Source organism: Pelodiscus sinensis, chromosome 16 (genome assembly GCF_049634645.1).
Source record: "Pelodiscus sinensis isolate JC-2024 chromosome 16, ASM4963464v1, whole genome shotgun sequence".
NCBI lineage: Eukaryota > Metazoa > Chordata > Testudines > Trionychidae > Pelodiscus > Pelodiscus sinensis.
The window spans coordinates 34,142,328-34,169,429 of NC_134726.1; the positions used below are offsets into that span (position 1 = coordinate 34,142,328).

The 27,102-nt window shown below is 62.3% G+C and overlaps 1 protein-coding gene across 7 annotated transcripts in view; it reads left to right on the forward strand.

Annotated features, from left to right (window-relative positions):
• LLGL1 (LLGL scribble cell polarity complex component 1) overlaps positions 1-25,557 on the forward strand; it is a 68,087-nt gene extending 42,530 nt beyond the window's left edge. For 5 of the 7 annotated variants that reach the window (XM_075899767.1, XM_075899770.1, XM_075899763.1 and 2 more), the window contains 19 exons: positions 1,578-1,736; positions 3,233-3,395; positions 3,951-4,086; positions 6,045-6,099; positions 7,752-7,906; positions 7,995-8,212; positions 8,495-8,562; positions 12,663-12,816; positions 13,489-13,593; positions 14,329-14,621; positions 16,448-16,601; positions 17,206-17,359; positions 18,064-18,347; positions 18,973-19,237; positions 19,403-19,517; positions 19,753-19,847; positions 20,561-20,681; positions 21,811-21,890; positions 22,763-25,557. In XM_075899767.1, coding sequence (XP_075755882.1) covers positions 1,578-1,736; positions 3,233-3,395; positions 3,951-4,086; positions 6,045-6,099; positions 7,752-7,906; positions 7,995-8,212; positions 8,495-8,562; positions 12,663-12,816; positions 13,489-13,593; positions 14,329-14,621; positions 16,448-16,601; positions 17,206-17,359; positions 18,064-18,347; positions 18,973-19,237; positions 19,403-19,517; positions 19,753-19,847; positions 20,561-20,681; positions 21,811-21,889 — 2,773 coding nt within the window. In that variant the 3' untranslated portion in view covers position 21,890; positions 22,763-25,557. Of the gene's footprint in view, positions 1-1,577; positions 1,737-3,232; positions 3,396-3,950; positions 4,087-6,044; positions 6,100-7,751; positions 7,907-7,994; positions 8,213-8,494; positions 8,563-12,662; positions 12,817-13,488; positions 13,594-14,328; positions 14,622-16,447; positions 16,602-17,205; positions 17,360-18,063; positions 18,348-18,972; positions 19,238-19,402; positions 19,518-19,752; positions 19,848-20,560; positions 20,682-21,810; positions 21,891-22,705 lie in introns of all 7 variants that reach the window. The other 2 variants (XM_075899764.1, XM_075899765.1) reach the window with 2 other exon arrangements.
• Positions 25,558-27,102: the final 1,545 nt, after the last annotated feature.

Consider the following 27,102-nt stretch of genomic DNA (forward strand, 5'->3'; position numbering starts at 1 on the left):
GGTCTCATGCGCATGGAATGCCAAATCCCCAATGAGCAACGGGGTCAGCCTGGTTATTGATGGGGCCCTGGAGGAGCTTGGCTGGAATCGCCTTTTGGCTTCCTTCCATGCTAGGCAGTGCTGCCCCCTGCTGCCTCTGTGTCAGCACTACATCTTTCAGCTCTCATTCACTAGGCCCAGGGCAGCCGTGCTGGTGGGAGAGGAGGAGTCTGCGCAACTGACTGACATGCAGACCCCTGCCCTCGGGTGGAGTGGGTCCTTTTATTACTGGAATCGCTGAATGCCGCTGCTGGGCCTTGAATTCTCCTCTCTCAAAATCCAGCCCGGTGCTAGAAATCTAAATCCCCCTTTAAAAGACCGTGATGCCCAAGCAGGACTTAACGTCACTTGAAAGCAAAGATAGGGTTGCCAGATGGTTTAACAAAACATACCGAACACCCCCCTCCCCACCTCAAAAAAAAAAAAGCGCTGTGCCTTTAAATGAGCCCATGCTCCTCACTCCCCCGTCAGACATGGCAGGGAAAATTGTCCCTGCCGGGTTTCTGTCCAAGAGAAACGGGAAATACCGGACATTTCACATGTCCGATATTTTCTGTGGTTTTTTTTGTTTTTTTTTTTTTACCGGACAGGGGACCCGAATAACAGACAGTCCGGGCGAAAACTGGACACCTGGCCACCCTCAGCAAAGAGGCTGCCTGGCTAGATAGGGCTCAGCTTGTAAGATGGCAGGTGGGCTGAGGAGGAGCTTACGGGAGACGGGCAGAGCAGGCACCGGGCGAGAGTTGCCCCAGCACTGAGGTTGTCAGACTCTCGGATGCCTCCCTGCGGTGGCTGCTTTTGGGGGTTCCGCGACCCACCCCCCCCACTGCCTCTGCTGGCTTGATGGGCAGGCGGGCCTCAGGGGTGCACAGCAGGGAGCTGTCTCCTTTGTCCGGCGTGCAGGCCTTTGAAGAGCTCACAGGCTAGAGTGTAAGAGGGAAGGCGATTGCTGTCCGGGGCAGTCGCGATCCTCTCCTGGGGTCCTAAATGGCTTCGTCGGGTATAGACAAAGCCACTTGCCTCTCTGTCCCCAAAGAGTCGCCGCGGGGTCTAAAGCCAGTTATAAACATGCAGGCGCCAGTCTGCAGGCTTGGTCCCCCCAGGCTCCTGTGGGCCAGGGTCCATCTCCACCAAAGTGGAATGTCTGTTCCCTCCTTGCGGGGCCCTGGTAGCTGAGGCAGGTCAGGGTCCTTGGGGAAACGCTGATGGCAGGAACCGAAGCTACAGTCGGTAGGAATTGAGGGAGCTTTGTCCAGGCTTGGACCCTGAACGGACGTGGCTCTGCTCAGTAGATTCTCGTGGGCAACCTTTGGGACCCACTGGTGTCCTGTGCTTTGGAGGGCCCATAAAAGGCAGCAGCTGCAGTTGCCCCAGTATCCGCCGGAGGGAACCAGCCCACGCTTCTCTGTCAGCCACGGTGCATCCCCTGGAGGGAACGGGGAAACTCCTCTCCGAATGAGCCACTGCACCGTTGCGCATAAACCTCCTGCCTCTCAACTGGCGTGGCTCTCATTGTCTGAATCTTGTCTTCCCGGCAGCTCTCCGCCCAGCATTACCCGGGTGACGGTCATCCTGCTGAAGTCTGCTAGCGACGTGGCCTGCCTGGGCACAGAAGGGGGTGGCGTGTACTTCCTGGAGCTCGCCGGCTTCACGCTGCGGGAGGATCAAACCCTGTATCAAGAGGAGATCCTGCAGAGGTGAGCCGGCCTAGGCGGCTGTGTGGACGGGTGCTGCTGGAGATCGGCTCCTGGTGGTAGGCGCCAACGTACACGGCCGATGGGTCTGGGGAGAGTGACCCAGCCTGGGGCGGCCGTGGCTGCCGACCTGTTAATGTTCCCCGTAAAATGGGGTTGCTCCCTGGCAAGCGTGGAGCCTGCTGCCGGGAAGAGGGTCACGCTGAGCCGCTTCAGGGTGGAGCTGAGCTGCCTGGAGGCTGCCCCCTTGGAGCGCTTTCTGCAGCGGCCTTGGGGCTGACAGAGAGCAGCTATGCGGGTCACTCCCCTCCACCAGGCTGAATAACTGGCTAGGACAGAAATAACACACGCAATAGCCGCGAAAGGCCCGTGGTAACGAATGGACGTGTGGGGTAATGAGGCCCATGATATGCTGATCTATAGGAAAAAGACACTTAGTCATCAGTAAGGTGAGGAAATACAAATACGGAGAAAAGGAAACCTCGCCGACTGTATATGCATCAAGCAGAACGACGTCAGCGTCACATACGATAAAAGTGCCATCCCGGCCTAGGGGCGGTAGGAGGGCGTGTAGTCCTTGGGAGGTGACAGCATGGTGGGGAAGGTGCAGGCGATGGGGAAGACGATGGCGAGCGCCCCCGGTGCTAGAAGGAATGGTGTGAGTGTATGGTGCGGAAATACGTCTGCCTGTCTCCCATGAACCCGGGGGGTTTGTGACTCTGCTAAATGCATTAGGGAACTCTGTAAATGGACAAGAGTTCTGGAGTGAGCGTTGCACCTGTGCACGTCCGGGTTCCCAACCAGAGAATCCGTAAACACGGGGCCTGATCCTGGGAGAAAGGACCCCTCCACCGTAAAGGTGGTAACTGGCAATTCCTAAGTAATCTTGGAGCAGGCACCGCTGTACGATACCTGATCCTCTCCCGCATCCCCGAGCAGGACGTGGGAAAGACCGAAGCGAGTGCTGCGATCAGAGACTCCATCCCAGGGCTCTCACAGCCTAGTGGGCAGGACTGGGGGGTAGCTTTGTGCAGTGCTTGTGCCCAGGACTGGGGGTAGCTTTGTGCAGTGCTTGTGCCCAGGACTGGGGGTAGCTTTGTGCAGTGCTTGTGCCCAGGACTGGGGGTAGCTTTGTGCAGTGCTTGTGCCCAGTGGCGTTCAGATTAGATTTGGAGCCCGTCCCTTGATATGTGGCTCCCTAACACGCCTGCCTTACCCCTCCGACGGGCCAGGAGGAAGGCAGGTGAAGCTGCCGGTTCTGTGCCCTGTATGAAGAGACTGCTCTGACTCCTCCGTCTGCATCCCGCTGGCTGTTCGGGATGTTCACACCCTCCTCTAGGGCAGAGAAGACACCCTCTTATTCTTCCTCCCCACCACACAACAGCTGGGCGGCGCTGTCTCCCCACAGGGCTGGGGAGAGGTGAGAGCAGAGAGCAGGTACCTGGCTGCATGGCTCTTAACCAGCCTGGTCCCCCCCCCCCCCCTTGCTTCCCTGCTAGCGTGCCAGACGACTACCGCTGCGGGAAGTCTCTGGGGCCCGTAGAGTCGCTGCAGGAGCACCCGCAAGACTCCTCCAAGATCCTGATTGGCTACAGCAGGGGGCTGGTGATCGTGTGGGGCCAGAGCACCAGAACTGTCAGCCACCTCTTCCTGGGCAATCAGGTACCTCGGGTGGGGTTTCATGGAGAGCATCGTGCGCTCTGGACCGTGGATGTCCCGCTTAGGCACAGACCACGGGAGCTTAGCTCCCTCTTGTCAGTGGCAGGGAAACCAGGCCTGGCTGGCAAGGACCCGTGGCCAGTGTTCTCCCATAACGTTTCCATCCCTGTGTGGAATAATTTTTTATACACACTGAGGAATGTGCACCACCAGTAGACACAAACCTAGCTGTGGGCACTCTGCTGATCAGCTGGGCAGCATCTGAATTTCTCCTGCGTGGCCGCAAGCACCCAGCTTACAGGGAACACCACCTGTGGCCAGAGGGACAAGGATGCTTTTGATTTGCCTCTGCTGCCTTACAGCAGCACCCGTGATATTGCAGTGCTCCCCAGGCCTCCATTGCTGCCCTGATCCCCCCTCTCCGGTATGAAGTGCTGTCTTGTCCCCTTGTCCCTTTGGGAAAAGCAGATCCTGCCCCGGCTGTGTTTGCATAAAGGGGATGAGATGCCCCGGGTCTCTCTCCACCTTGGGTTGATTGGCCACATCTGTTCCTTGCAGCAGCTGGAGAGCCTTGGCTGGGAGCGGAGCGGCAGGACGGTGGTGAGTTCGCACAGCGATGGGGGCTACATGGTGTGGGCCATCCACAGTAGCTGCCAGAAGACTCTGCAGCCGCTCATGTCCACTATCCCCTATGGTGAGTTGGCGTTGCCTCGTAACCTGCCCGCCTTGGTCCCCCGCTCTAGCCACGGGCCCGAGGGCTGTTTTGCCTTCTACTGGGGTTTGTCATAGGGATGTAAGCAACTAGTCGACTACTCGATGAGCAGAAGCTTGTCGGACGGTCAAGTAGTCACTCAACTACTCGCTCCCCCTCGCCCCACTGCCTCTATCAAAGAGAGGCAGTAAAGGGTGCGAGCAGGAGCCCGTGATGGGGGGGGAGCTGGCTTAAAATTTGGTTCCCCCCCCCCCACACCATCTCCGCAGAGGGCAGGGTAGGCAGAGACATCCTGACTGCTGCTCTTCTGCCTTTGAAATGTACAAGAGCCGTGGGTGGCTCTTGTACATTTCAAAGGCAGAGGCACAGCAAGATAGCGAGCTCCTTCCCCTATGGCAGGGTTTCCCAAGCAGGGTTCCTCGGAACCCTGGGGTTCTGCAGACCGTTGTCAGGGGTTCCGTGAGAAATCGTGGAATGAATGAATAAATAAATGTTTTCCTTACAGTGTAAGCTGACATACAGGGCTCGACAAATCGGTGAAACTACTCGACCGTGGCGAGTAGGTTTCAGCCGGTTGCCCCGTTCACCGGCGGCATGCGCAATGCGGGTCTTGCGCATGTGCAGTGCGGGGCTGGCGAGTAGATTTCACCGCAGTTTGTCAAGCCGTGTGTGTGTGTAAAAATAAATAAAAAAAACAGCTCTTTACAAATACATTTTATTGACAATAATTTAGAAGTAATTGAATTGTGCTCCCTGCGGTCAACGTTTTCTGGCCAAGCAAACATCGGGGTTCCTTGGGATATGGAAAATTATTTTAGGGGTTCCTCCATGGGGGAAAGGTTGGGAGTCACTGCCTTATGGACTAATCGAGTCGTCGATGGAAATTCCATCGACGACTCGATTAGTTGATGAATCTAAATTTAACATCCCTAGTTTGTCATTATCCCCCTTCTGACTTCGCGCTAGCCCCAGGGCCTTATTGGAGGGGAGGCGGGTATGGAGCAACAGGGAGAGTCTCCTGCCTGGGGCATGAACTCACGTGGTCAGCTGTGCTGTTCTCGACAGGGTGCTCCGAAGTGGCCACTGGTGGCCTAGGGCTTAGGGAGGGGTGGCCATGGGACAACTGCTGTGGCATGTGCCCCTCGCTTGCCAGCAAATGTTGTCTTAGCTACTTGGGCTCTGAGGTTTAAAGGGACCCTGCCTGTAGCTACATCTTGAGGCTGCCAGTAGCGTTCAGCTCCCCAAAAGAACCCTGCCCCCCAGAGGGCAACGAGGGCTTCCCCGTGGGCCCTGGGGGTGGGAACAGGAGGCTAAACCTCCTTCACTCGTGGCGCGAGACGGAGCCACACGCAGTAGCTGGATCGGGATCCCTGTAACTAGGATGCCACGGCTCTGCGGCTTCCTTCTGGAACCGGCCACTCTCCTGTTACCTGGACGGCTGGAGCAAGCCGGTGTCTCCAAGCCTGGGCCGGCCACGTGCTGCTAGCGGGGTGTTTCCCGCAGGAGTTCCCTCCTGGAACCCGACCACGTCTGCTTGGCGTGCTGCTGGGCAGGGAGTTCAGCTCCCGTGGGGACTTTGGTGATCTAGGGGAGGGTGGTCTGGAGGCTGCTGGATTTGCAGGTGATCACTGAGTAGCCACTTTCAAGTTAAGCCCATAGCAGCTCGTGACGGTGGTGTCCTTTGGGCTGGGCCGGATGCTCTGGTGCAGGGGACACCCGCTGCTGTCTCCCAGCACCGAGAGCCCTGCTGAGCAGCTGTCTTCCTACAGAAACAGCTGGGGGCTGCTCCTGATGTGGACAGGAGAGCGGATGGACTCCCAAGCCAGCGGGGGGAGCTGCTGTGGTACAAAGACAGGAGTGGGGTGACTTAGGGGGGCCCGTCCGAGGAGCTGGGGTTGCGTAGGGAGGATGGTTTTAATGTGGCGACTCCTTTGTTCCAGGTCCGTTTCCCTGCAAAGCAATCAACAAAGTCCTGTGGAGAACCTGTGAATCTGGGTACGGCCCCTGCACATACAGTCGAATATTGTCGGACGGCTGGGGAGGGGCACTTCGTGCTGCTCTCACAGGGTGGTGTCCGGGGGGGCCGTCCCCCCGAGCTGTGGAGGAGTGCACGAATTAAGGGGGGGGCCATTAGTGGAAACTTTCTTTTCAGAGCCTGGGCCTAAGTTCCCATTACAAACGCTCCTCTTCGTACAATGGATGCTAAGGTGCCGCGTTTTCTGCCCTAGCATGGAGGCTTCTGGGCTAGCTAAACCATGGCCCCCGGCGCCCTTGAGCGAGACGGAAGTGAGGTAACCCCTAAAAGCAGGAAGGGGGCTCGTTCCACGCAGGCGCCCTGTACCTGGCCTGATGCTCAGGAGCAGCAGTTAGCGGCCAGTTTGTAGAGTGCATGGCCTTGGGGAAGCGACTGGGGTAGTTTGACTGCAGTCGCTCCTGTCGGGGACACAGCACTTGGCTGCATTGGCTAGAACCAAAGCAGAGAGAAGGTTTAAAGGTGGAGGCTGGAGGGAGGGCCCTAACCAGAGCCTGGATCCAAGCAACCCAGGGCCTGAGGTTTGCCGAGAGGTGAATCAAAACCGGGATTCTACCTTAGTGAAGTGCAGCTCCTGGGCTGTCTCGAACCCCACTGCTCCCTTGCCTGGAGAAACACCCGTACGGCCGGCCTCTCTGCTCTGCCTCTTCCTCGGGGCAGGTTGGCTCCACTGCGCAGCACGGCCTGTGTCCAACGATTGCTGCATTTTTCTAGTCCCTCTTGGGCTGTGGGGGGGTGGGATGTCTGGGCAGAGCTGGCCAACCTGCTGTATGGAGCCAGGGTGATAGCATGAGGGATGCCGCGGGGGGCGGGAGCTCATGTGAGGAAGGGCTCTGGCGCTTGGGGTACCAGGCTTTTTCTGGGGAGGTGAGGTGGGGTGGGAGGGAACATTATTAGAGAGAGTTTTGAGGATCCTCTCTGCCTGTGGCCCCATCACCATAATGTCCAAGTGCCTGAAGCTCTTTCCTGTGCTCCTCACCCCTGGGAGGCAGGGCGGGGCGGATGTTCCCATTTTACAGCTGCAAACTGAGTTCCAGAGACCAAGCGACTTGCTCACGCTCACACAGGAAGCAGGGGGTAGAGCAGAGAATTGAGCCTAGCTCTCCTCATGTCTAGGTTAGTGTCCCGAGCCTGGTGCCAGCCTGCCTCAGAATGGCCCCTTCCAGGAACACAGGGACGCCTCCCCGGGCAGCCCCTGTTCAAAATGCCACCAGCAAAACTCGGGGGTGACCCCCTCTGTACCACTCAGGCAGCTGGGTGCCACATGGGCTGTCAGGAGAACATCGTGCGTTGGTATTCCGGGGCTGGCCAAGGTGCCCTGCTGCCCGGCCAGGGCTGGGAGCCTGGCTTCTCATGCCAGCCGAGTTCCTGGCATCACCCCCATCTGTCAGGTGCCACTTGCAGCTAAGCCCCTCTGCGGCCCCTCCCCTGCACGTTCACTCTTGGGCAAGGTAGAATCCCCACAAAGTCAGTCCAGGTAGGGTTTTCCCAAGGGTGTTTTGGTGGGACATGGAGTTCCTGCAGGGGCTTGTGAAAGTCTCGGCCGGGAGGCCCCACGCCCCAGCCAGTGGGATGAAAGGAAATCCTATAGCCGGCTCCTTCTCCCTGCCTGCAGAAGCCACTTCATCATCTTCAGCGGGGGCATGCCGCGTGCCAGCTACGGGGACCGGCACTGCGTCAGCATCCTGCAGGGCCAGACCCTGGTCACCCTGGACTTCACGTCGCGTGTGATCGACTTCTTCACAGTGCATAACACAGAGCCAGAGGAAGGTAGGCGACCTGCTGTTCTGAACTGAGCCCGCCTCAGTTTCCCTCCCCTGCCCGACACCTGCTGACGTTGGGCTGTTCTGCCTTCTAGAGTTTGATAACCCCAGTGCCCTGGTGGTCCTGGTGGAAGAAGAGCTGGTGGTCCTCGACCTGCAGACGCCCGGCTGGCCTACGGTTCCTGCCCCCTACCTAGCGCCCCTCCATTCCTCCGCCATCACCTGCTCCTATCACATCTCCAACGTCCCCCTGAAGCTGTGGGAGAGGATAATCGGCGCCGGGGAGCAGCAGAGCCCACGGCATTCTTGTGTGGTAAGGCAGTGCCCCTGCTGGAGAAAAGCCACTGAGCTGGATCTGGGTACGTACAGTGCCTGGCACAATGAGCCGGTGTTGTCTGGTGGAGCCTCTGTGGGGCGTTGTCACGCTGATCTGGCTCGACCTGTGTCCAGTTGGGTTGTGAAAACACCCACCTTGATTGGCTTTGATGCCAGCCGCAGGGAAGGGGGAGAGAGGGGGCTGTGCATAGCGGGGAGCCCCCCACGGACCCATGGAATATATTGCTCAATGTTTCCTCCCGTTCTGCGTGTCTTCCAGAGCTGGCCGATCAACGGAGGGAAAAACTTAGCCCAGGAACCCAGCCAGCGGGGCCTTCTCCTGACGGGGTAAGTACCACTCTGCCTCCGTCCCTTCGAAGGGCCAAACTTTCCTCAGTGCTGCCCTAGAGACGGGGTCTCGCTCGGAGATGCCCTGGCAAGTGTCCCGGGGAGCAGCATGCAAGAGATCGATGAGTCTGTCTACACTACAGTTGAAACCCCGCAGCTGGCCCAGGCTTGGGCCAAGGGGCAGTTTAATGAGTTTCTGGGGCCCTCCTGCCTTGCAGGGCATGTCTCCACGGCCATGAAACCGCCCCGGAGGCAGCTGGCCGGAGCCAGCCGCAGGTTTTTAATCGCAGGGGTAGCTACGCACGAAGGCAGGCAACGTGGGGGCAACGGAACCAGCCCAAAGCAGGGAAACCCGGAGGAACTGCCCAGCCTGAAGCCAAGCATCTATTAGAGGGCCCACAAGGGAGGGCAAAGAGACGGGGGCTGGGACTTAAAATGGCCGAAGCTAAAACATACTTGGAATAACTGGGGCTTCCGTCGTGGCCCAGAGGCAGCCAGTGCCTCTTGGCTCGGGTCGGATGGGACCGAGGACTCCAGGGCAGTCCTCTCCCTGGCTGGCTGCAAGTCAGGGCCGGCGTCTGTGCGGAAGGGTGCTCTCTGCCACAGCAGGGTAGCGCTGTCCAGCAGCTAGAGCAGGGGCCTGTGAGATCTAGGTTCACCGCTGCTGGACTGCGGGGCAGGGGACGTTGCTTCTTGAGAGTGGGGAAGGGATGAGGAGTGTGAAGTCAGGAGGCTGGGCGAGAGGTGTGGGGTGTGAACAGATGCCGGGGAGAGATGGGGAAGTCCCCCCTCGGAGGCTGGGTGGGCTAGCTGACCGCTCTCCCCATTGAGCCTGGCAAGGATGCCTCCCTCTGTTTGTTTTTCCTTCCCCTCGCTCTGTGGAGGGTTGAGCTTGGCTCCGCGTTGGCTGACGCGTTGCCAAAGGCATCGCTGGCTGAGCGCTGCCCCAGCTCCTCCGGGCTTGTTGGCGGCCGCAGGCCTTCAGGCTGGCACAGGGGAGGAGGGGGCGATGGAAAATTCGAGGCAAACGTCAGGCTGGGCAGAGCCTGCTTTCCCGCGCAGGCGCACGCCCACGGGGGCTCCTGGGTGGCTCGCTGCCCTGCTGGCTCTCAGCCCGCTCTGGAGCGGAGATGGCAAGAGCCGATTTGGCACTGGCCAGAGCCTCCCTCCGCAGACAGCCTGTGTGCATAGTCCTGCTCTGCTGGTTGCGGGAGCCCAGCCCGGAGACGCCATCTCAAGCCGGTCTGCCTGCTGCTAGAAAGGCCAAGCCGGGGACAGCGCGGGGGGCTGGTCAGTTACCGGTGAGCCAAGCCCGGGCGGTGGTGGTAGATCCCATGCCCGGTGCCCGCCTTGGGGAGCTGTCCCCATTCCACAGAGCTCCGGGAGGGGGAGCAGGAAGCAGCCAGGGGCGTCCCTTCCTCGCCGAGGCATTGCCGCTCGGCTCCTCCAATCCCCAGCCGCCCACGTCGGCCTTTTTGTGGGCTTCGTCCTGGAGCAGCGTGGCACTCCCCGAGGGGGGGGGGGGCGACCATTGGACCCCCCCCTTTCTGCGGGTGTAGTGCCCTAAATGTTTGCTCGGTGGCGTGTCGGTTCCTCCCCAGCCCTCAGCGTGCGAGTTGGGTGGATTCTAGGCCGGCTGGCTGGAGGGAAACATCGGCTTGGCTTGTTGCTAAGCAACCACTTCCCTTCGAATCCTGGGACTGCCTAGCGCTAGTGAAGCCAAGGATGAGGCAGGGTCTGCAGCCACCTGCCTGCCTCCCTCCCCCCCACCCCCCCAACTGATACTGATCAGGGCTCTGAGGCGCCATCCCGAGGGCAGGGGGTCCGCTCCGTGACCCAGTAGCTGGTCTGGGATCCAGACGTGCTGTGGATTCGAAACATTCGCCGCTTGGCTTTGGACCCAGTTGATCTCTGCCGCCCTCCCTGTGCCAGCCGGCCCCAAGGGCGGGGAATGCTGGCTGAGGGATTGCTGGGGACTGACACGAGCGCCAGGATCTGCCCTGACGGCCGTGGGCCGGGGAGGCTGCGTGCGATGGCGTCAGCATGGCAGAGCCACTGAGCAGACGTGAAACAACAGAGTCCATTCCTGTCTTGTACCCCCCTCTACCGTCCTGTGCGCACACACTACATCCCAGGTGGGAAACGCTTGGCAGAACGTGCGGTTGGCATCCCCCCCGCCCAAGTCCCCTGCTGTATCTCGGTGCTTCTCCCGTCTTTAAGTGCAGGGGAAACAGGTTTGTCGGGGTCCGGGTTAAGAATCCATCCCTTTAGGGGTGAACGGCCTGGGAAGAAACATTTAAAGCTAGGAAGCTGCATTGTCTGAGTAGGGCGAGTGGAGGAAGCTGTCTTGGGAGCTTTTCGGGCACCCTCGTTGCATGGCTGCTCTTGCCAAAGCCAGTCTTCACAGCAGACTTCTTGGCTGCTTGTATTGCTGTTGGAACACACAAGTGTCTGGGCATTGCCATGTGTTACAGCCCCACCGAAAACCTTCCAAACGTCAGACCAGCACGGTGCAAGGCCCTTTAAACCGCGTGGTTTATTGTAAGAGAGATTCCTGCTCTTTGATCATTTATCTTCTCGTGGATGCTCAGCTAGTGAACGGACTTTCAGGCTAAACTGTGGCTAATAGAGGGTGTTGCAGGATTCCACCTGCCTGTTTAGTGGAAAGTGTGTGTTTAAAAACCCTCTGACTGGTCCCTCATTGGGCAAGTGATCTGGGCAAGCGATACTCCGATCTTGGGGATTCAGGTGCCAGATTCGTTCTTTCCGGTAATGCTGATTGCTGTGAGTTCATGGTTTTGTTTACTGCGGGGCTGTGTATTCACATTTAAACAACATGACGGGGGATTCTTAGTGTTTGTCGTTCTCCTAGCAAAATGACTGGCCATGTATTTCATCAACTACGAGTTGGTTAATAACATGGTGAAAACCTCCTGATTGGGTGTTAGTTAAATCAGTGTTTTAATATGTACTGTTATCTTAATGCTTTGAGGAATTGGTTACTCAATTTTTTTCACCCCTTTTTGTACTGTGGCTGGCCAACGCCAGAAATTAGGTTGACCCAGCCACGTCACCCTGGGTGTGAAATTTACACCCCCAAGAGATGTAGTGAAGCTGACCTGAGGCCCGGTATAGACAGCACTCAGTCGATAGGTGTGACCTCTCTCCAGCCATGAAAAGGCCCCTTCTGTCGCTGTAGGGTCCACTAGAAATTCTGCCCCAGAGCGGCCATGCCCCTGTGGCCTTTCAAATGTAAACGCAGCCGGTCTCCTAGTCTTGCTAGAATTGAATCCTCACCGGTGTTCCCTCTAACTTATTCCATCCAGGTGCAGGATAAACGTTGAGCACTGAGGCATGTGCACACACGGCCGGCTGGGGGTGCTCTGCTCATCCGCTTGGGTGGCGCTTGACTCTCCCCTGGGTGGCTGCCCCAGCGCTCTGCTTTCGGGGACCGCTGGTCACTGCACTCTGCTCCTGCTGCTGTTCAGTTTGGAGCTGGTGGCTTTTTATAGCCTTTTCCAGGCCGTACGCCTGGCTGTCGTGCAGATTGGTCCCTATCGTCATCTGGCATCCGGTCCTTGTACTGAGTGTCTGGCCTCATCCTTGGGGGGCTTCTGGAGTCTCGCTGGGCATGGCTTGCTAGAGCGGAGCGTGGGTGGCTTTCCTTACGTAGCACGAATAGGATGTTACCAGCGGCAGAAGCTCTCTGGGGACCATGCATCTCCCGAGGGTATCTGTCTAAGGTGCCTTTGGTCCATGCTGCAGTGACTGGATCCTCTTCTGCCATCTGGCTTTGTAGTAGCTGGATGCATCTGGGCCTCCGCTGCCCAAGGCTGCCTTCCTTTATCAGCCGGTGGGATGCACCGGTGCTGTCAGTGAGTCCGCCGCGATGAGCATCAGGCTGGCTGGGCTCCCGTGCTTAGCAGGGCGTGCTTTCTGGAATCCGCTGCCTATGGGTGACGGGAGCTAGCGTGGCCTGCAGAGAGACCCCCAGGTCTGCTCCAGACAGTCACGTATGCGGGGACCAGGCAAGGGACAGATCAGCCGCTCTCCCGGTTTCTCCGCACTGAGTGGCGCGTCTCTCCCTCTCCCCTCCCCAGGCACGAGGACGGCACGGTCCGTTTCTGGGACGCCTCCGGGGTGTCCCTGCGGCCGCTCTACAAACTGGGCACTGCCAACATCTTCCAGACTGACTGCGAGCACAACGACAGCCTCAACCAGGCCAGCGAGGAGGAGTGGCCTCCTTTCCGCAAGGTACCACCCTGCGCCCCTTCCCCATCCCTGGGGCAGCCCTGGGCCTCCTGCCCTGGCCTGGCTGGCTGTGGGCTCCCGGAGGCCTGTGGCTCGGATAAGCCCCCCCCCCCCCCCCCCCGGGCAGCTCACTGCCAGCCCAGGTCAGTAGCGGTGACAAGAGCCTGCCATCTGATAGGGCACCCAGAGGGGCCGACTCCCTGAATCTTCGCCCCTGCGGCTGAATGACCCGGGCCAGGTTGGCCCGTCCAGGAGGCGCGTGAGCGCGGCTTCAGTTCAGTTGCTGGAGGAGGTCGGCTTGGCTTGGCCTGCCTCGTGAAGGCTGGAATCGCTGGCCGGCCAGCACGACAGCTGTGCCTGTGTCCGATCCCAGCCTGTCGGCCTGAGCATCAGCGCCCGCTCCTGCGGTGTCTGGCTAGACCCATCCCCAGTGCACACGGAAGGGAGCTATCCAATAACGCAGCCCTGTGGCAGAGGCCGGGGACCCCTGGCAAGGGCCGGTCGTGCTGGGAGTTGAGGCAGGATCTGAGACCAGTCAATGGAGGGGGCTTGGGGGTGCCCATGCTGGAAGGAGACTCTGCAAGGGCTTGCGGGAGCCCTGAACGAAAGCTGCGTCCTGCCCCCTCTCCTGCCGTGTCTTGACCCCCTCCCCCCTTCCCTGTCTCCATCCCCCAGGTGGGCTGCTTTGATCCGTACAGCGACGACCCCCGGCTGGGCATCCAGAAAATCGCGCTGTGTAAATACACGTCCCGGATGGTGGTGGCTGGGACTGCAGGGCAGGTAGAGCAGCCGGGTGACTCGGGGGGAGGGCGATGCCAGCCGGCCGGCCAGCCCTGCTCTGCCTACGGGGAGGGGGAAGGGAGTGCAGAGGCTGGGGCAGAGCCCAAGTATTCGGTGGGCAGGGTGGGTGTCTCAGACCTTGGCTGGGGGTTTCTCCCTGGGGCTAGGGAGCTGACGCCGGGGCGTGTTTCCCTGCCGTCCCGGTGAGCCGGCCTGTGGGATGAAGGGCAGCACCCGCGGCTGGTGGATCTGCCTCGGGGCATGGCAGACTGGCGGGAGCGGGCGGGACCTGGCTGGGGAAGATTTGTAAGTTTCTGATCAGCTGTGGAGTGTCTGCTCTGTCCAGCTGGCTTCTAGCTGAGCAGGGGAAATCCCTTGTGTTAGTGATCGGCTGCCACCGGCCACTGCGCTGGGCCCCCACCCACCAACCTGCGCTCCTGGCAGGAAGGGACCAGCTGCTTCCTAGAGGAGAGGGCCCCCCCCCGGCCCAGCTGAGACTCATTGAAACCCCGTTTGGCTTTGGGAAGAGGGGAGCCCTGAGTGGGGCGCTGGGGTGCCCCTGGGGTAGCGGCCGATGCAGCAGGTCTGGGAGGTGCTCCGGAGAACCCTGAGCCTGCTCTCGTCTACTTGCCGGGGCTCTGCTGTCACTAGCTCCGGCTGCCCCCGCGGGTAGCAGGGAGATGCCCCGGAGGGACCCGCCCTCAGTGCCGCTCTGCCCCCTCCGCCTCGTGCCAGGTCCTGGTCATGGAGCTGAGTGACGAGCGGTCCGATCACATGATCAGCGTGGCCACGGTGGACCTGCTGCAGGACCGCGAGGGCTTCACCTGGAAGGGCCACGACCGGCTCACCCCCAAGAACGGCTCCATCGCCTTCGGCCCGGGCTTCCAGCCCAGCGTGCTGGTGCAGTGCATGCCGCCGGCCGCCGTCACCGCCGTGACGCTGCACTCCGAGTGGAACCTGGTGGCCTTCGGCACCAGCCACGGCTTCGGGCTCTTCGACCATTACCGACGCAACCCGGTGCTGGCCAGGTAGGGGGGCCGGGAGCGTGCTGGGAAGGGGCCCCTAGGCCGGCTCCAGGCGCAGGGCCAGTCTCGTCCAGCTCGGTGCTTGCTCGGAGATGGAGCTGGTCCTGGCAAATGTGCTGTTGAGCCTGCCCCAGGCAGGGCTGGGCTCTAGGGGGGTTGGGCTCCTCTCCCCCCATGCTCATCCTGGCTGGGCCATAGGGTCTCCCCAGGCGTTAATGGCCAGGATGCGGCCACACCCCGGAGCTGCTCTGAGCTTGCAGGGGGGCACAGTGGGGTGGAGGGAGGGTTAAATATCGTGTGGCTGGCTCCTTTCCCGTGGGGAGCTGGCCTGGGGGGAGTCCTAGCTCCGAGAAGCAGGTGCCGGAGCTTGCTGTCCCATGCGCCGCTGCCGGCTTGTCGGTGTGCCGCCAAGGGGCCCCGGCAGCAGCCCAGCGCTCGGCACGTACCGCTCCCTGCCTTGGGAGCCTGGGTGAGCAAACTGCCTGAGGAGGATCCCGACCCTGTTACTGGGCTGATGAGGCTTGGACGGTCCAGCGGGAGCCCGGGGGTTTCCAACCCCTCTGCAGCCGCTCTCCACCCTGCCTGGGGAGAACCTGGGCCTGCCCGGGGAGCTGGACGGCCGTTCCTGCTGCTGCAGCCAGAGGCAGAGCGCTGCATGGGGCCCATTGGGGACAGTTGCCAGGACGAAGTCCCTCCACGGAGCAGCCCCATAGCTGGGGGCAGGAGGTGCTCATCAGGGGGCACACGTGGGTGTCCTGGCCGCCCGCACGCTTGTGGAGCATGTTCTAGACCAGGGGTCTCAAACTCCCAGCCCGTGGGCCACCTAGGGCCTGAGCCGCTCCTCAATCCGGCCCCCAGCCGGCACGTGAGGCCCTGCGGCTAGGGGAGGGGGGCCCTTTGCCCCACCTCTTCCCAGGCCAGCCCCAATCCACCTCATCCAAGCTGAGAAGGGGAGGCTGGGGCAGCTGCCGACGAGACAGCTCCGCACACCCCTCCGGGCCACGGGGAGGTGCCGGCAATGGCACGGACCTCGCAGCCGGAAACTGCTCTGGCCCCACTGTGCTGCCGGCGGTGGCAGTGGGGCCCCTGGGGTGCGGGTTTGTCACCTGGGGGGCAGCAGGTCATGCCAGAGGATGCGCGGAGGGCATGTGCAGAGCCGTCTCGAGCCTGCTGGCCTGCGAGGAGGCTTTGAGGCCTGGCCCTGAGGTAAACTGAGTCTGAGACCCTTGTGTTAGACAGTGTCCCTGCTGGGCCCAGGGTGCACCCCGCTAGCCAGGCTGCTCGGCCCTCCCCCTCCCCACAGCCACCTCGTGGAGCGCTCTGCAGTGAACGGGGACTAAGGATGTGAACGGGTAACGGTACCCGGGAGCAGCCCCCCCTCCACAGCCCACTGCAGGAAGAGGGCTGCTCTAGCCCCACCGGGCTCGCACGCGGGGTTGGCAGAAGCAGCGGCCCCCGCAGGCCCCCGTTAGTGGGTTCGCTGCTGGAAGGCAGAGTTTTAATTCGACAACCAATTAAACGGCGTTTGCGGCCTCGCGGGGTGGCCGAGAGGCGCCCTCTGGTGGCCGCCGCCTGCAGAGGGGACTTACTGGAGGAGCTGTGCGGGGAGGGGTCTAGTCCCAGGACCCTGTGTTGACGGGTTACCTGAGAACCACCATGCAAGAGATGGGGGGGCCGGCCCTGCCAGGGTGGAGCTGGGTGGAGGCAGGGAAGGAACCTCTCTCCTGTGCACGTGGCGAATCCTCGAAGGCCCCCCCGGTGCTGCACCCTCCCCCCTCAAGCCGGTACCAGCCGCGGGGCCGGCGCTGAACAGCTCTGTGCCGCTGCAGGTGCACCCTCCACCCCAACGACTCGCTGGCCATGGAGGGGCCCCTCTCCCGCGTGAAGTCTCTGAAGAAGTCTCTGCGCCAGTCCTTCCGCAGGATCCGCAAGAGCCGAGTCTCCGGCAAGAAGAGGGTCGGAGCCAACAGCCCCTCCAGCAAGGTAACTGTGGGGCGGGGCATTGGGGGGCGCCGGCCCATCCTGAGCCTGCCCCTGTAGTGGGGGTGTCTCCAGGGCTCCACTGCGGGGGCGGGGTGTTGGCTCTTTAACAAGGATGTCCTTTGTCCCAAGTGTGTGTGAAGCATTGGAGTGAGATGGGAGCAGAGCAGGGGGATTGTCAGACTGCTGAAAACTACACCTGCCCCTTCCCCATCCCTTGCAGCTGCTCCCGCGCCGCCTCCGCGCGGCAGAGTCCTCCTGGGCAGATGGGGCCTGGGTTTCTAAAGGAGAAACCAAGCCGAATCCGCACCTGCTTCTTTCTGTGACATACACCTTCCAGGCCAAGCAGAACTGGGGCTAAGTGACCCACCCAAGGTCCCACGGGAAGTCAGTGGCAGCGGAGGAGAATTGAACCTCTAATGTCCCAGACTAGTGCCCTGATTAGCCCCTTTCTCCCTATCATTAGCCCTATCTCCCCACCCTCCCAGCTCCTGGAGAGTCCCCTGCTCACCCTTGGGAGCCCCAAGAGGGGCTGTCCTGTGGGGCTGCTCCCTAGCTGTCTGAGGGGAGAAGCTGACCCCTGGTGAACTGGTGCCTCCTCCCCCAGCTGCAGGAAGCGAATGCCCAGCTGGCCGAGCAGGCGTGCCCCCCCGATGTGGAGATGGCCCCTGTGCAGAGGCGGATTGAGCCCCGGTCGGCCGACGACTCGCTCTCGGGGGTGGTACGCTGCCTGTACTTCGCCGACACCTTCCTCCGAGACGGTAAGGCCTGGCTGCAGCTCTGAGCGGGAATGCAGCCAGGGTGGGGATCCCGTGGGCACTGGGATGGACCTACAGCTCCCCTGGCCGGACCCCTTGTCTGTGCCAGCCCTGAGTACACGGTGCCCAAGAGGCAGGTGTGCAGTGCCCCCACGGGTACAGCCCTGCACTGAGAAGCGGAGGCAGGTTCTTCCGGACCTGGTCTGCCCCGAGGCATGGGGGATAACAGGGCTTCTAGCTGTGCTGTGTAGTAGCTCTGCGGGGAGAGGCTCCGCTTTAAACCCCGCCTCCTTCAGTAACATCATGAGGCAGAGAGTTCCCCTGGTTAGCGCCGCCCGTGTAGTTCTTCCTTTGGTCTGTGGACTAGCCAGTGCCAGACCCACGCTCAGGAAGTGCGGATTGACCCGGGGTGGGCGGCTGTGCGAACACTCTGCTGCTGGGGAGGCAGACGGTCTGCCCGGTGTCCCCCGTTCACAGGGCCCCCAACCCAAGTGGCCTTGCACAGACCCGGGTGGCGCTGGGACCCCACGTTCCGGATTGCTGGGCCCAGCCCTGGGGGGTAGAAAATGCTGCTGTGAGGTGAGGTGCTGCCCGCTGGGCCCTGGGGCCGCCCTCAGGAGTCTGGCTTTTGGAAAGGCTGGAAGGGGGGAGGGGGGCAGAGCCTCTGTGCAGCCCTGCTGACGCTGCTGCTTTCCCCGGCTGCTCAGCCGCCCACCACGGGCCCACCATGTGGGCCGGGACCAACTCGGGCTCCGTCTTCGCCTACGCCCTGGAGGTGCCGTCGCAGGAGAAGTTCTCGGAGCGCTCGGTGGAGGCGGTGCTGGGCAAGGAGATCCAGCTGATGCACAGGGCGCCGGTGGTCTCCATCGCCGTCCTGGACGGGCGGGGGAACCCCCTCCCGGAGCCCTACGAGGTGTCCCGGGACCTGGCCAAAGCCCCGGACATGCAGGGCAGCCACTCTGTGCTCATCGCCTCCGAGGAGCAGTTCAAGGTAAGAGGGGCGGGGTGGCTGGCGGCATCGGTGTGGGGATGCTGCGAGCCGCTGCCATTCCCCGGAGCGGCTCCCGCCCACGCCGGGCGACTTAGGTAGCGGGAGACGCTGCCTCATCCCGGCTTCTCCCCCGGGCACATGCCCATTCGCCAGGGAAGGACACGGCCACTCCTGGAGCCACGGGGCATTTCTGAACCCTGGGAAGGCAGGTTGGAGGGGCGGGCGCTGGGAGATTTTTAGCGCTGGCCGGGGTGCAAGGCCCTTGCGCTCTGCCCAGGAAGTCTGCGCTGTTCCCCAGACACAGCGTCCTTGGAGCTGGCGCTGGTGTTCAGGAACACGGTCCCTGGCCCAGCAGCTTTCCCGTTGGGAGACCGATCCCTGTGAGCCGGCCATGGGCTCTGGGCTGGTGGCGTGGGCTAGCGAAGGGGGCGGACGTGGCCGGGTGGGTATGCGGCCGGCCGGAGCCCTGGCACACCTGATCCTTGCTGTTCTGACCCAACTGGCCTGTGTCCAGAGCCCCTGTGGCACTTGCAGCCAGACTGGATCCCTTGGGCCATGGCAGGGCGCTGTCTGGGGGGCAGGACCAGGCCGCGCTCTAGGCAGCTTGCTCTCCGCCTCCCCCCAGGTGTTCATGCTGCCGAAAGTCAGCGCCAAGACCAAGTTCAAGCTGACGGCCCACGAGGGCTGCCGGGTGCGGAAGGTGGCGCTGGTGAGCTTCACCAGCCTGGCGTGCGAGGACTACACGGAGAACTGCCTGGCCTGCCTCACCAACCTGGGGGACATCCACATCTTCACGGTGCCCGGCCTGCGGCCGCAGGTGCACTACGACTGCATCCGCAAGGAGGACATCAGCGGCATCGCCTCCTGCGTCTTCACCAAGCACGGCCAAGGTGAGCGCGCCGGGCGCACGGGCTCCTTCGGCTGTTGGCTTGGCACCGGGTTCCTGCGCCGTGGGGGGCAGTGCTGCCCTGGGAGCTGGGCTAGCAGGGGCCCCCATCTTTCCGTCCCGTCTAATTTGCCCGCGTCTCTGCCTCTGGGCTCTCTCCTCCCCCCAGGCTTCTACCTGATCTCGCCCTCCGAGTTCGAGCGATTCTCCCTGAGCACCCGGAACATCACCGAGCCGCTGTGCTCGCTGGAGCTCGGCCGGCTTCGCGGCACCACCTGTCTCAGGTAGGCCGGCCGGCTGCTCAAGCTGTGCCTTAGGGTGTGGGGTGGGAACCCTGCTGGTCCAAAGCAAGCTGGCTGCTGCCGGTGGAGCATCCCTGAGTCCGTGGCACGGCTCAGATGGGGCACGGGGGAGGTCTGGGGGCCCGTCTGTGGGGAAATCCCCTGCAGAAAAGCATCCTCCATAGCCGCTTGGCAGCCCTCTCCTTGGTGACGGAAAGACTCTCTCCTTGTCCCGCAGCCCCAATTTCACCGGCACGCCGAAACTGACCCAGGCCAACGGGACTCACGTGCTGCAGGGCTCGGAGGCGAACGGCTCCCCTGGTGACAGCGCCCGTAAGGAAACAGCTCGGACTCCGCACCTTAGTGCGGCGGGTGCTGGCGGAGCTGTGCTTCATGCCCGCTGGGCCGCCGCTGCTGCCTGGTGATGCAGATGGGGAAACTGAGGCCTGGGGGACAGGGGGTCAGGACTCTAAGGCCTGGGGATCCTAGTGCTTTTCGCTGCCAGGCTGCCCCTCTCCTTCCTAGGCAAAGCCTGGGGGCTGGAGCTGCCCTCCCGCTCTTGGGGGGTGTGCTGCCTAAGGGGCGGGGTGTCTCCCTGGCCGGTGGTGGGAGGAGGTGCTGCTGGGTGCTGAGTACCCTTCCCTCTCCGGCGCAGGCAGCACCTCAGGCCAAAGCTGGGCCCTTTGGCAGGCTGGCACCAGCCTGATGCCACCCTGCTCAGAGCCGAGGGGTGGGGGGGGAGGGGTGCAGTGCAGCCTTGCAGGGTGAGCCATCCTGCTCAGCCCACCCCATCTTGGGGAATCCCCCCGGCCCGGCTCCTGCTCTGAACAGCTGCTGGGCAGGTTGGGTGCTGGCAGTGGGATGCTCCCTGGCACAGGAAGAGCCACGAGCAAGTTTGGCACCGGGCCGGATGTGCTGTGTCTGGGGAGGGGGAGGATGTTGTCTGGGTGGGGCTGTCAGCTCCTCGCTCTGCTGGCCTGGGGAGCAGCCACGAGGCCTGCCCTCTTGTGGGGCTGGCACCCAGCGCCACCTGTGTTCTCCTGCAGGGACGCCAGAGGAGCCCCAAGCTGCCTTCTCCCCGACGCCCATCGACTCGCCGAGCAGCCTGGAGAGCCCCCTGGACACCACCGGGGACATCACGGTGGAGGAAGTGAAAGATTTCCTGGCGTGAGTTCATGTGCCGGGGTGTCGGGTGCAGCGAGCGTGAGCGTTCTCGGCCGGAGGGCTCCCATTGGGCCTGTCAGGGCCAGCTCTGCCCTGGGTGCTGTCTGGGCACAGCCAGCATCTGGGGGCGGGTGCACGAGACAGGGCAGCTCCCCTTTCCTGGGGCCAGTGGCTTTGTTCACGCTCCGGGCGCTCGCCCCCGCCCTGCCCTGCCTCGGGATTGAAGCGCACACGTGAGGGTTGGGAGCTGCTTGTGACTGCGATCGGGTGGGACGTCGTCGGTGCCCCTCCGGGGGGCGCTGTGCATGCCCGGAGCTGCCGCCCGAGGCCAGAGCTCTGCAGGGTTGGAGGGGCCGGAGTGAACCCTTCCTGCGCCTGGAGGGTGGCAGAGGATTTTCACCCTGGTCTCCTCCCCAGGGCTCATCCCCCCCCTCCCTAGCTAGAAGGGTCCCGCGCCCCTATGCAGTGTCCGTGCCAGGAGCCCCGTGACCCGCCTCTGGCGTGTGCCCGTCACCGGCCTCTGGCCTGTGAGCAGAGGCCGGGCAGGGGACTCCCAGCCTGTGCATGCGTGTCCCCCGAGGGGCTGGGATTGCCCGATGCCCCGGCCAGGGTCTGCCCCGGCGCTTGGGGCCGTTCTGTGTGCGCCACGGCCTGGAACCCGCCCTGGCCACAGCAGGGCCGGCCATGGGCCTGCGCGTGACCTAGCTGGCTGTCAGCAGGCGGCGCCGCGGGACCGGCGGCCCAGCCAAGGCTCGGAGAGTGCGTCTCGGCGGGCAGCTCAGGGATCCTGTGCGGCGATCTGGCAGCCGGAGCGCCGGGTGCAGGGGACGGGTCTGTGGCGCGGGCACCTTCGGACTCAGTCCCCAGGCTCCACTGGCTCAACGGCTTGGCCTGTCCCACATCCCACCTTGGATCCGGGCTTGTGCCGCCCTGCTGTGAGGGGGCACGTGGAGGTGGGGGGCTGGACCAGCATCCCCTGCCTAATGGGAGTGCTGGCTCAGCTCGCCCTCTTGTGCCCAGGAGGAGGGTGGTTTCCGGAGCCGGGAGCTCTCAGCTCGGCCCAGCAGCAAGGGGAGGGCGTCTCTGGCCCGGCTGGGGCTGGAACGTCCTAACGGCAGCGTCTGTCTTCCAGCTCCTCGGAGGAAGCGGAGAGGAACCTGAGGAATGTGAGCGAGGAGGAGGCCCGCTCCCCCGGGATCCTGATTAAATGAGGTAAGCGGGAGGCCAGTAGCAACGCTGGGGAAAGGGGGGGGGGGGGGCTTTGGGGCAGCAGCTCCCGGGGCACCGCCCTCCCTCGGCCCCAGCACCGCTGCCGAGAGCTTGCTCGGAGCCGCTCTGCCGGTGGCGCCGGGGCCCTGGCTGGCGCTGCTCGCTGTGGAACCCGGCTGCCTCTCCTCCTCCTGCCCCGTCACCAGCCTGCTCAGTGGGCAATAGGCCAGCAACCCCCCGCCGGGCCCCCAGCTGGGACTTGGGAGCCATCAGTCTGCTGCCAGGTCCTGGGTTTCATGTGGCCTGGGCTCTGCCGGGCTTTGGGAGCGGCTGTGCGGGTGCCTCGGGGCAGCTGGGCTGGTCTCCCGGCCTTGGGGAGCGGGACCCCGGTAGCGGGGGGCCCCCCTGAGCACGGCTGCAGGGCCTGCGTTGTCACTAGGAAACTCCCACCCAGACCAACACGGAACAGAGGGTGTCCCCCTAGCAGGGCTCCCCGCCTGGTGCCCTGCGAGCGCAGGGAATGGCTCCCTTGTATGTCTGGCCTTAACCTGTGCCAGGGGCTCCTCCCCACCTCCATGCAGAGCGCGGCTGTGGCAGGAGGACGGAGCTGGGCTGTGTGGGGCTCAGGATTGCATTGGGGCTGGAGGTCCCCCTTGAAACCCGCAGGCCCCAAGCTGCTAGAGGCAGCAGCATGGCGGTGGCAAAGCTAGAAGGCCGCTCCTGCCCCTCCGACAAGGCAGTTTCCAGCCCCCTCAGCTAAGGGAGAGTCTCAGTGTAGGGTCTATGACCATTAGCTGAGCAGTCCTCGTTCCATCCAGCAGAGGGCAGCGTCCTGAGGGCCGGCGGGCTGATGCGTTTGCGTGTGCTCCCTGCAGGGACCCTGCCGGCCCATCTCCGCACCTGGATTCCATGGACCACAAGACTTGACTGAGCCAGGCTGTCGGCTCCGCTGTTCCTCAGAGACCCTCAGCCTCCCTTAGACTCGCCTCCTCGCTAACAGCCGGCCGGGAAGCTGGAGCGTGAGGCCGCCCCGGCTCGGGGGTTCTCTCTCCGCGGAGCCCAGCGGACTCAGCACAAGCAACACTACAGCGCTGCCCCCCAAAGCCGAAACAGGCCCGGGGGCAGCAGGGTGGGATCGCGTCTCTGGCCTGGTCTGAACTGGGAAGGACCGGATCCGACTCCAGGGACCACGGCGCCAGGGCACAGCATCACACGGACGTCGGGGGGAGGGTTAATCACTTAGTCTCTGGTTTGGGGCTTTTTCCCTTGCCTCAGCTGAGCTCCCGGAATGACTCTGCCATCGGGGCGAGTGACTTTGCTTGGCCTGGGGGGAGTGTTTACATGTTTGCTCCTCCCTCCGGCAGCTCTTGGACTCTTTCTGCTTTCCACTGAACCCGCCGGCCTGCTGCCCACGGTAAGTCTGCGAGGGCTGGGCTGGCTCGCCTGACCGCCCGTCTGCCACGAGAGGCCCTCGCCCGGTTCCTTGGTGTGGACAGCATCTGCCCCCCGTCACGCCCTGGGGAGCCGGCTCCACTCGCCCTTTGTCCTACCTCGAGGGCCAGGGACCGGGGGTCCCCCAGCGGCGCTCGCTGTCAGGTGACAGGCGTCTGCGCCTGCCAATAGCTCAACTCCGAGCCCCTCGCTGGCCGAACCGGCGCGGGAGGATCCAGCCCCTTTCCCTTTCTGCAGGTCGGGAGAAGCGAGGCCTGCGCGGGTTTTAGTTTAGGGGGGCTCTAGGAGCCTTCATCTTCCCCTCGTGGAGCACCTTGAAGGAGGCCAGGCAGTACCAGCCGTGGCTTGCCCAGGGTGGGACCCTGCCCTTCCGATCCGCTGGGGCAGGACGAGCCAGGGGTGGGTGACCCTAGGTCAGTGCCTTCAACCAGGGTGCCTAAGGGATGCCAAAACAAGCCCCCCACCCCTGGGCACTGAGTACCTGCCTCTTGCTCTCCCTGGTCACTGCAAGAGCCCGGCACCTCTGGCAGCCGGCGACGCACCTGGTTTCCCAGGCCTCCTTACGGAAACAGCCCCAGCCGCCCGCCTGCTGTGGCCTTCCGGGCGGCTTGCCGGGTCCGCCAGCTGCGAGGCAGGCCCCCGGTTTTGCTGGGGGAGGTTCCCTTCCTCTGGCTTCAACCAGGCTGTGCCGCCAGAGTGAAGCGTCCTCGGCCGTGGCTCTCCGCACAGCCTGCCTTGAACGGGGGCCGCACGCCAGCCCCTGGCCCAAGCTGCACCGTGACCCCCCCATCCCATTTCCCCGCCTGCGGGGCGGAAAGGCAGCTGCCGCTCCACGATCGCCCCCAGGCAGTGGAAAGGCAGGGGCCTGTTGGTCAAAGGCGCGTTCCCCGCAGGCTGGCCGGCGGCAGCAGGTGTATTTCAGTCCGTTTCTTTCGGATCCGCTTTCCCCTTCCACGCGAGCCCTTCTCGGGGTGGGGCGTGGGGTGCAGGGAGCTTAGGGAGTGGTGAAGTTGGTTTGTTTTGACTTGGTCAAATGGAAAATGGGGGGGGGAGAACTACCCCCCCCAATGGCGGGGTCCCCTTTTCAGCAGTATTAGCTCCCTGGGAGGCGCTGAGCCGAGGTGCCAAGCTCAGCGCGGTGGTGCTGGGAATGCCGGTCTCACCGGGATTGCAAGGGGGTTTGTGTGACGGGGGCTCGCCCGGGGCTGCGTGCTCCTGTGGGCAGCGTCGCGGCGGGGACGGAGGGAGTGGAACGGCCCAGGCCTGGCCCCGCTGGTGTCTGGGTTGGCTTCCCCAGGGACCTGCGGCTGTTGGCTGGTCCTCTAGCTGAGAGCATCATGTTCCGCCCAGGTTGTCCCACCTGGGGGTCTCGGCCCGTTGGGTCCCGTCCTTCACCCCACAGGTTAACTCCCAACTGTCCTTCCTCTCTCCACGAGGCACCTTCCCAGCGTGCGCACCCGCGTCCCCCTCCCTGGGCAGGCATTGCCTTCCCCACTGCAAGGGCTGGGCCTGGACGCCAAGACAGGCCCGAGGTGGAGCGAAGGCCACACCCCTCAGTGCCTGCACCAGGCTCCTTTCCCCTTGCCAAAGTGCCAAAGGGCCGCTGGGCCCAACTCCAGGGCAGAAACCCTGGTACTGGGGGTGCAGTAGGAGTTACAAGGGCTGGATGGGGTGAGGCCCCCCCGCCCACCAGGCCTCTATGGGCATCAGCCCCACCTCTTGCCAGCACAAGCCAAGGCCCATCTCCCCTCGCCCGGCCTGGCTGCCTCCTTGCACGGCCCTTTGTGCCAAAATAGCTCCAGGCAGCTCCCAGGTGTCCAGGTGGCGCTCTGAGCTGGGGCTCGCCGGCGGGGGACTCGGTTAGCGGCCGCTGTGTGGAGTCTTCAGAGGAACTGGCTTGGGCAAAGGAAGAACGGGAACTGCACAAACTCGGTTGCTAATAGTATTTTTCTACGCCCGCCCTTTGCCGCCAGAACCAATACTTTGTATAGCTGTTTTGGTACTAGGTCTGGGAGGGGTGGGGGGCAGGTGGCCGGGGGGAGGGGAGGACCGTAGTTGCGATGTGCCATGGGGTCCCTTGCTGTCCGCCCTGGCCCCATGGGGCTCGAGTGCCCTGTAGCGTGTCCCCGCCGTGTCTTTCGGGTAAGATGAACTTAGCTTTGTCTAGTTATTAAATACTGGTTTTTAATATGGAAAATAAAGCATTTAATATCTCTTAGCTGTGGCTGTCCCTGCTGCCTCTCTCCCCTCTCCAAGCGGGGCCGGGGGGAGCTGGGATCTGCTGGCCCATAGTCCCCGTTGCGGGTGTGGAAGGGCGGACTGGCCACAGGGCTGTTCTGCGGTAAAATTCCCTGGGGCAGGAGGGAGCTGGCTTGGTCTTGCACCAGCCCCCGCTCCATAGAATCCCAGAGCTGGAAGAGACCTCAGGAGCCATCGAGTCCAGCCCCCTGCCCAAGGCAGGACCAATCCCAACTCAATCAACCTGGCCAGGGCTTTGTCAAGCCGAGACTTAAACACCTTTAGGGATGGAGATTCCACCCCCTCCCTAGGGAACCCATCCCAGGGCTTCACCACCATCCTAGGGAAAAAGCTTTTCCTAATATCCAACCTAGACCTCCCCCACTGCAACTCGAGACCGTTGCTCCTTCTTCTGCATCTGTCACCACTGAGAACAGCCTCTGTCCATCCTCTTTGGAACCTCCCCTCAGGAAGTTGAAGGCTGCTATCAAATCTCCCCCCTCACTCTTCCCTTCTGCAGACTAAACAAACCCAAATCCCTCAGCCTCTCCTCATAGGTCATGCGCTCCAGCCCCCTAATCATTCTGGTCGCCCTCCGCTAGACCCTCTCCAATGTGTCTACATCCTTTCTATAATGGGGGACCCAGACCTGGACACACTATTCCAGATGTGGCCTCACCAGAGCCAAATAAAGGGGAATAATCACTTCTCTGGATCTACTGACAATGCTCCTCCTAATGCAGCCTAATATGCCATTAGCCTTCTTGGCTACAAGGGCACCCTGTTGACTCATATCCAGCTTCTCATCCACTGTAACCCCCAGGTCCTTTTCTGCAGAACTACTACTTAGCCGTTCAGTCCCCAGCCTGTAACAATGTTTGGGATTCTTCTGTCCCAACTGCAGGACCCTACACTTGTCCTTGTTGAACCTCATCAGATTTCTTTTGGCCCAATCCTCCAATCTGTCCAGGTCGCTCTGGACCCTGTCCCTGCGCTCCAGCGTATCTACCTTTCCCCCAGCTTAGTGTCATCTGCAAACTTGCTGAGGGTGCAATCCATCCCCCCATCCAGGTTGTTAATAAAGATGTTGAACAAAACCGGTCCAAGGACTGCTCCTTGGGGCACTCCGCTAGAAACCGACCAGCAACCTGACATGGAGCCGTTGATCGCTACCCATTGGGCCTGACAGTCTAGCCAGCTTTCTATCCATCTTGCAGTCCATTTATCCAATCCATACTCCCTTAAGTAGCTGGCAAGAATATTGTGGGAGACCGTATCAAAAGCCTTGCTAAAGTCAAGGTATATCACATCCATGGACTTTCCCACCTCCACAGAGCCAGTTACCTCATCACAGAAGCTAATTGGATTGGTCAGGGGACTGAGGTAAGGCTGGTGGGTCTGTAGTTCCCTGGATTGTTCTCCTTCCCCTTTTTAAAGATGGACACTACATTTGCCTTTTTCCAATCATCCGGGATCTCTCCCGATCTCCACGACTTTTCAAAGATAATGGCCAAAGGCTCCGCAA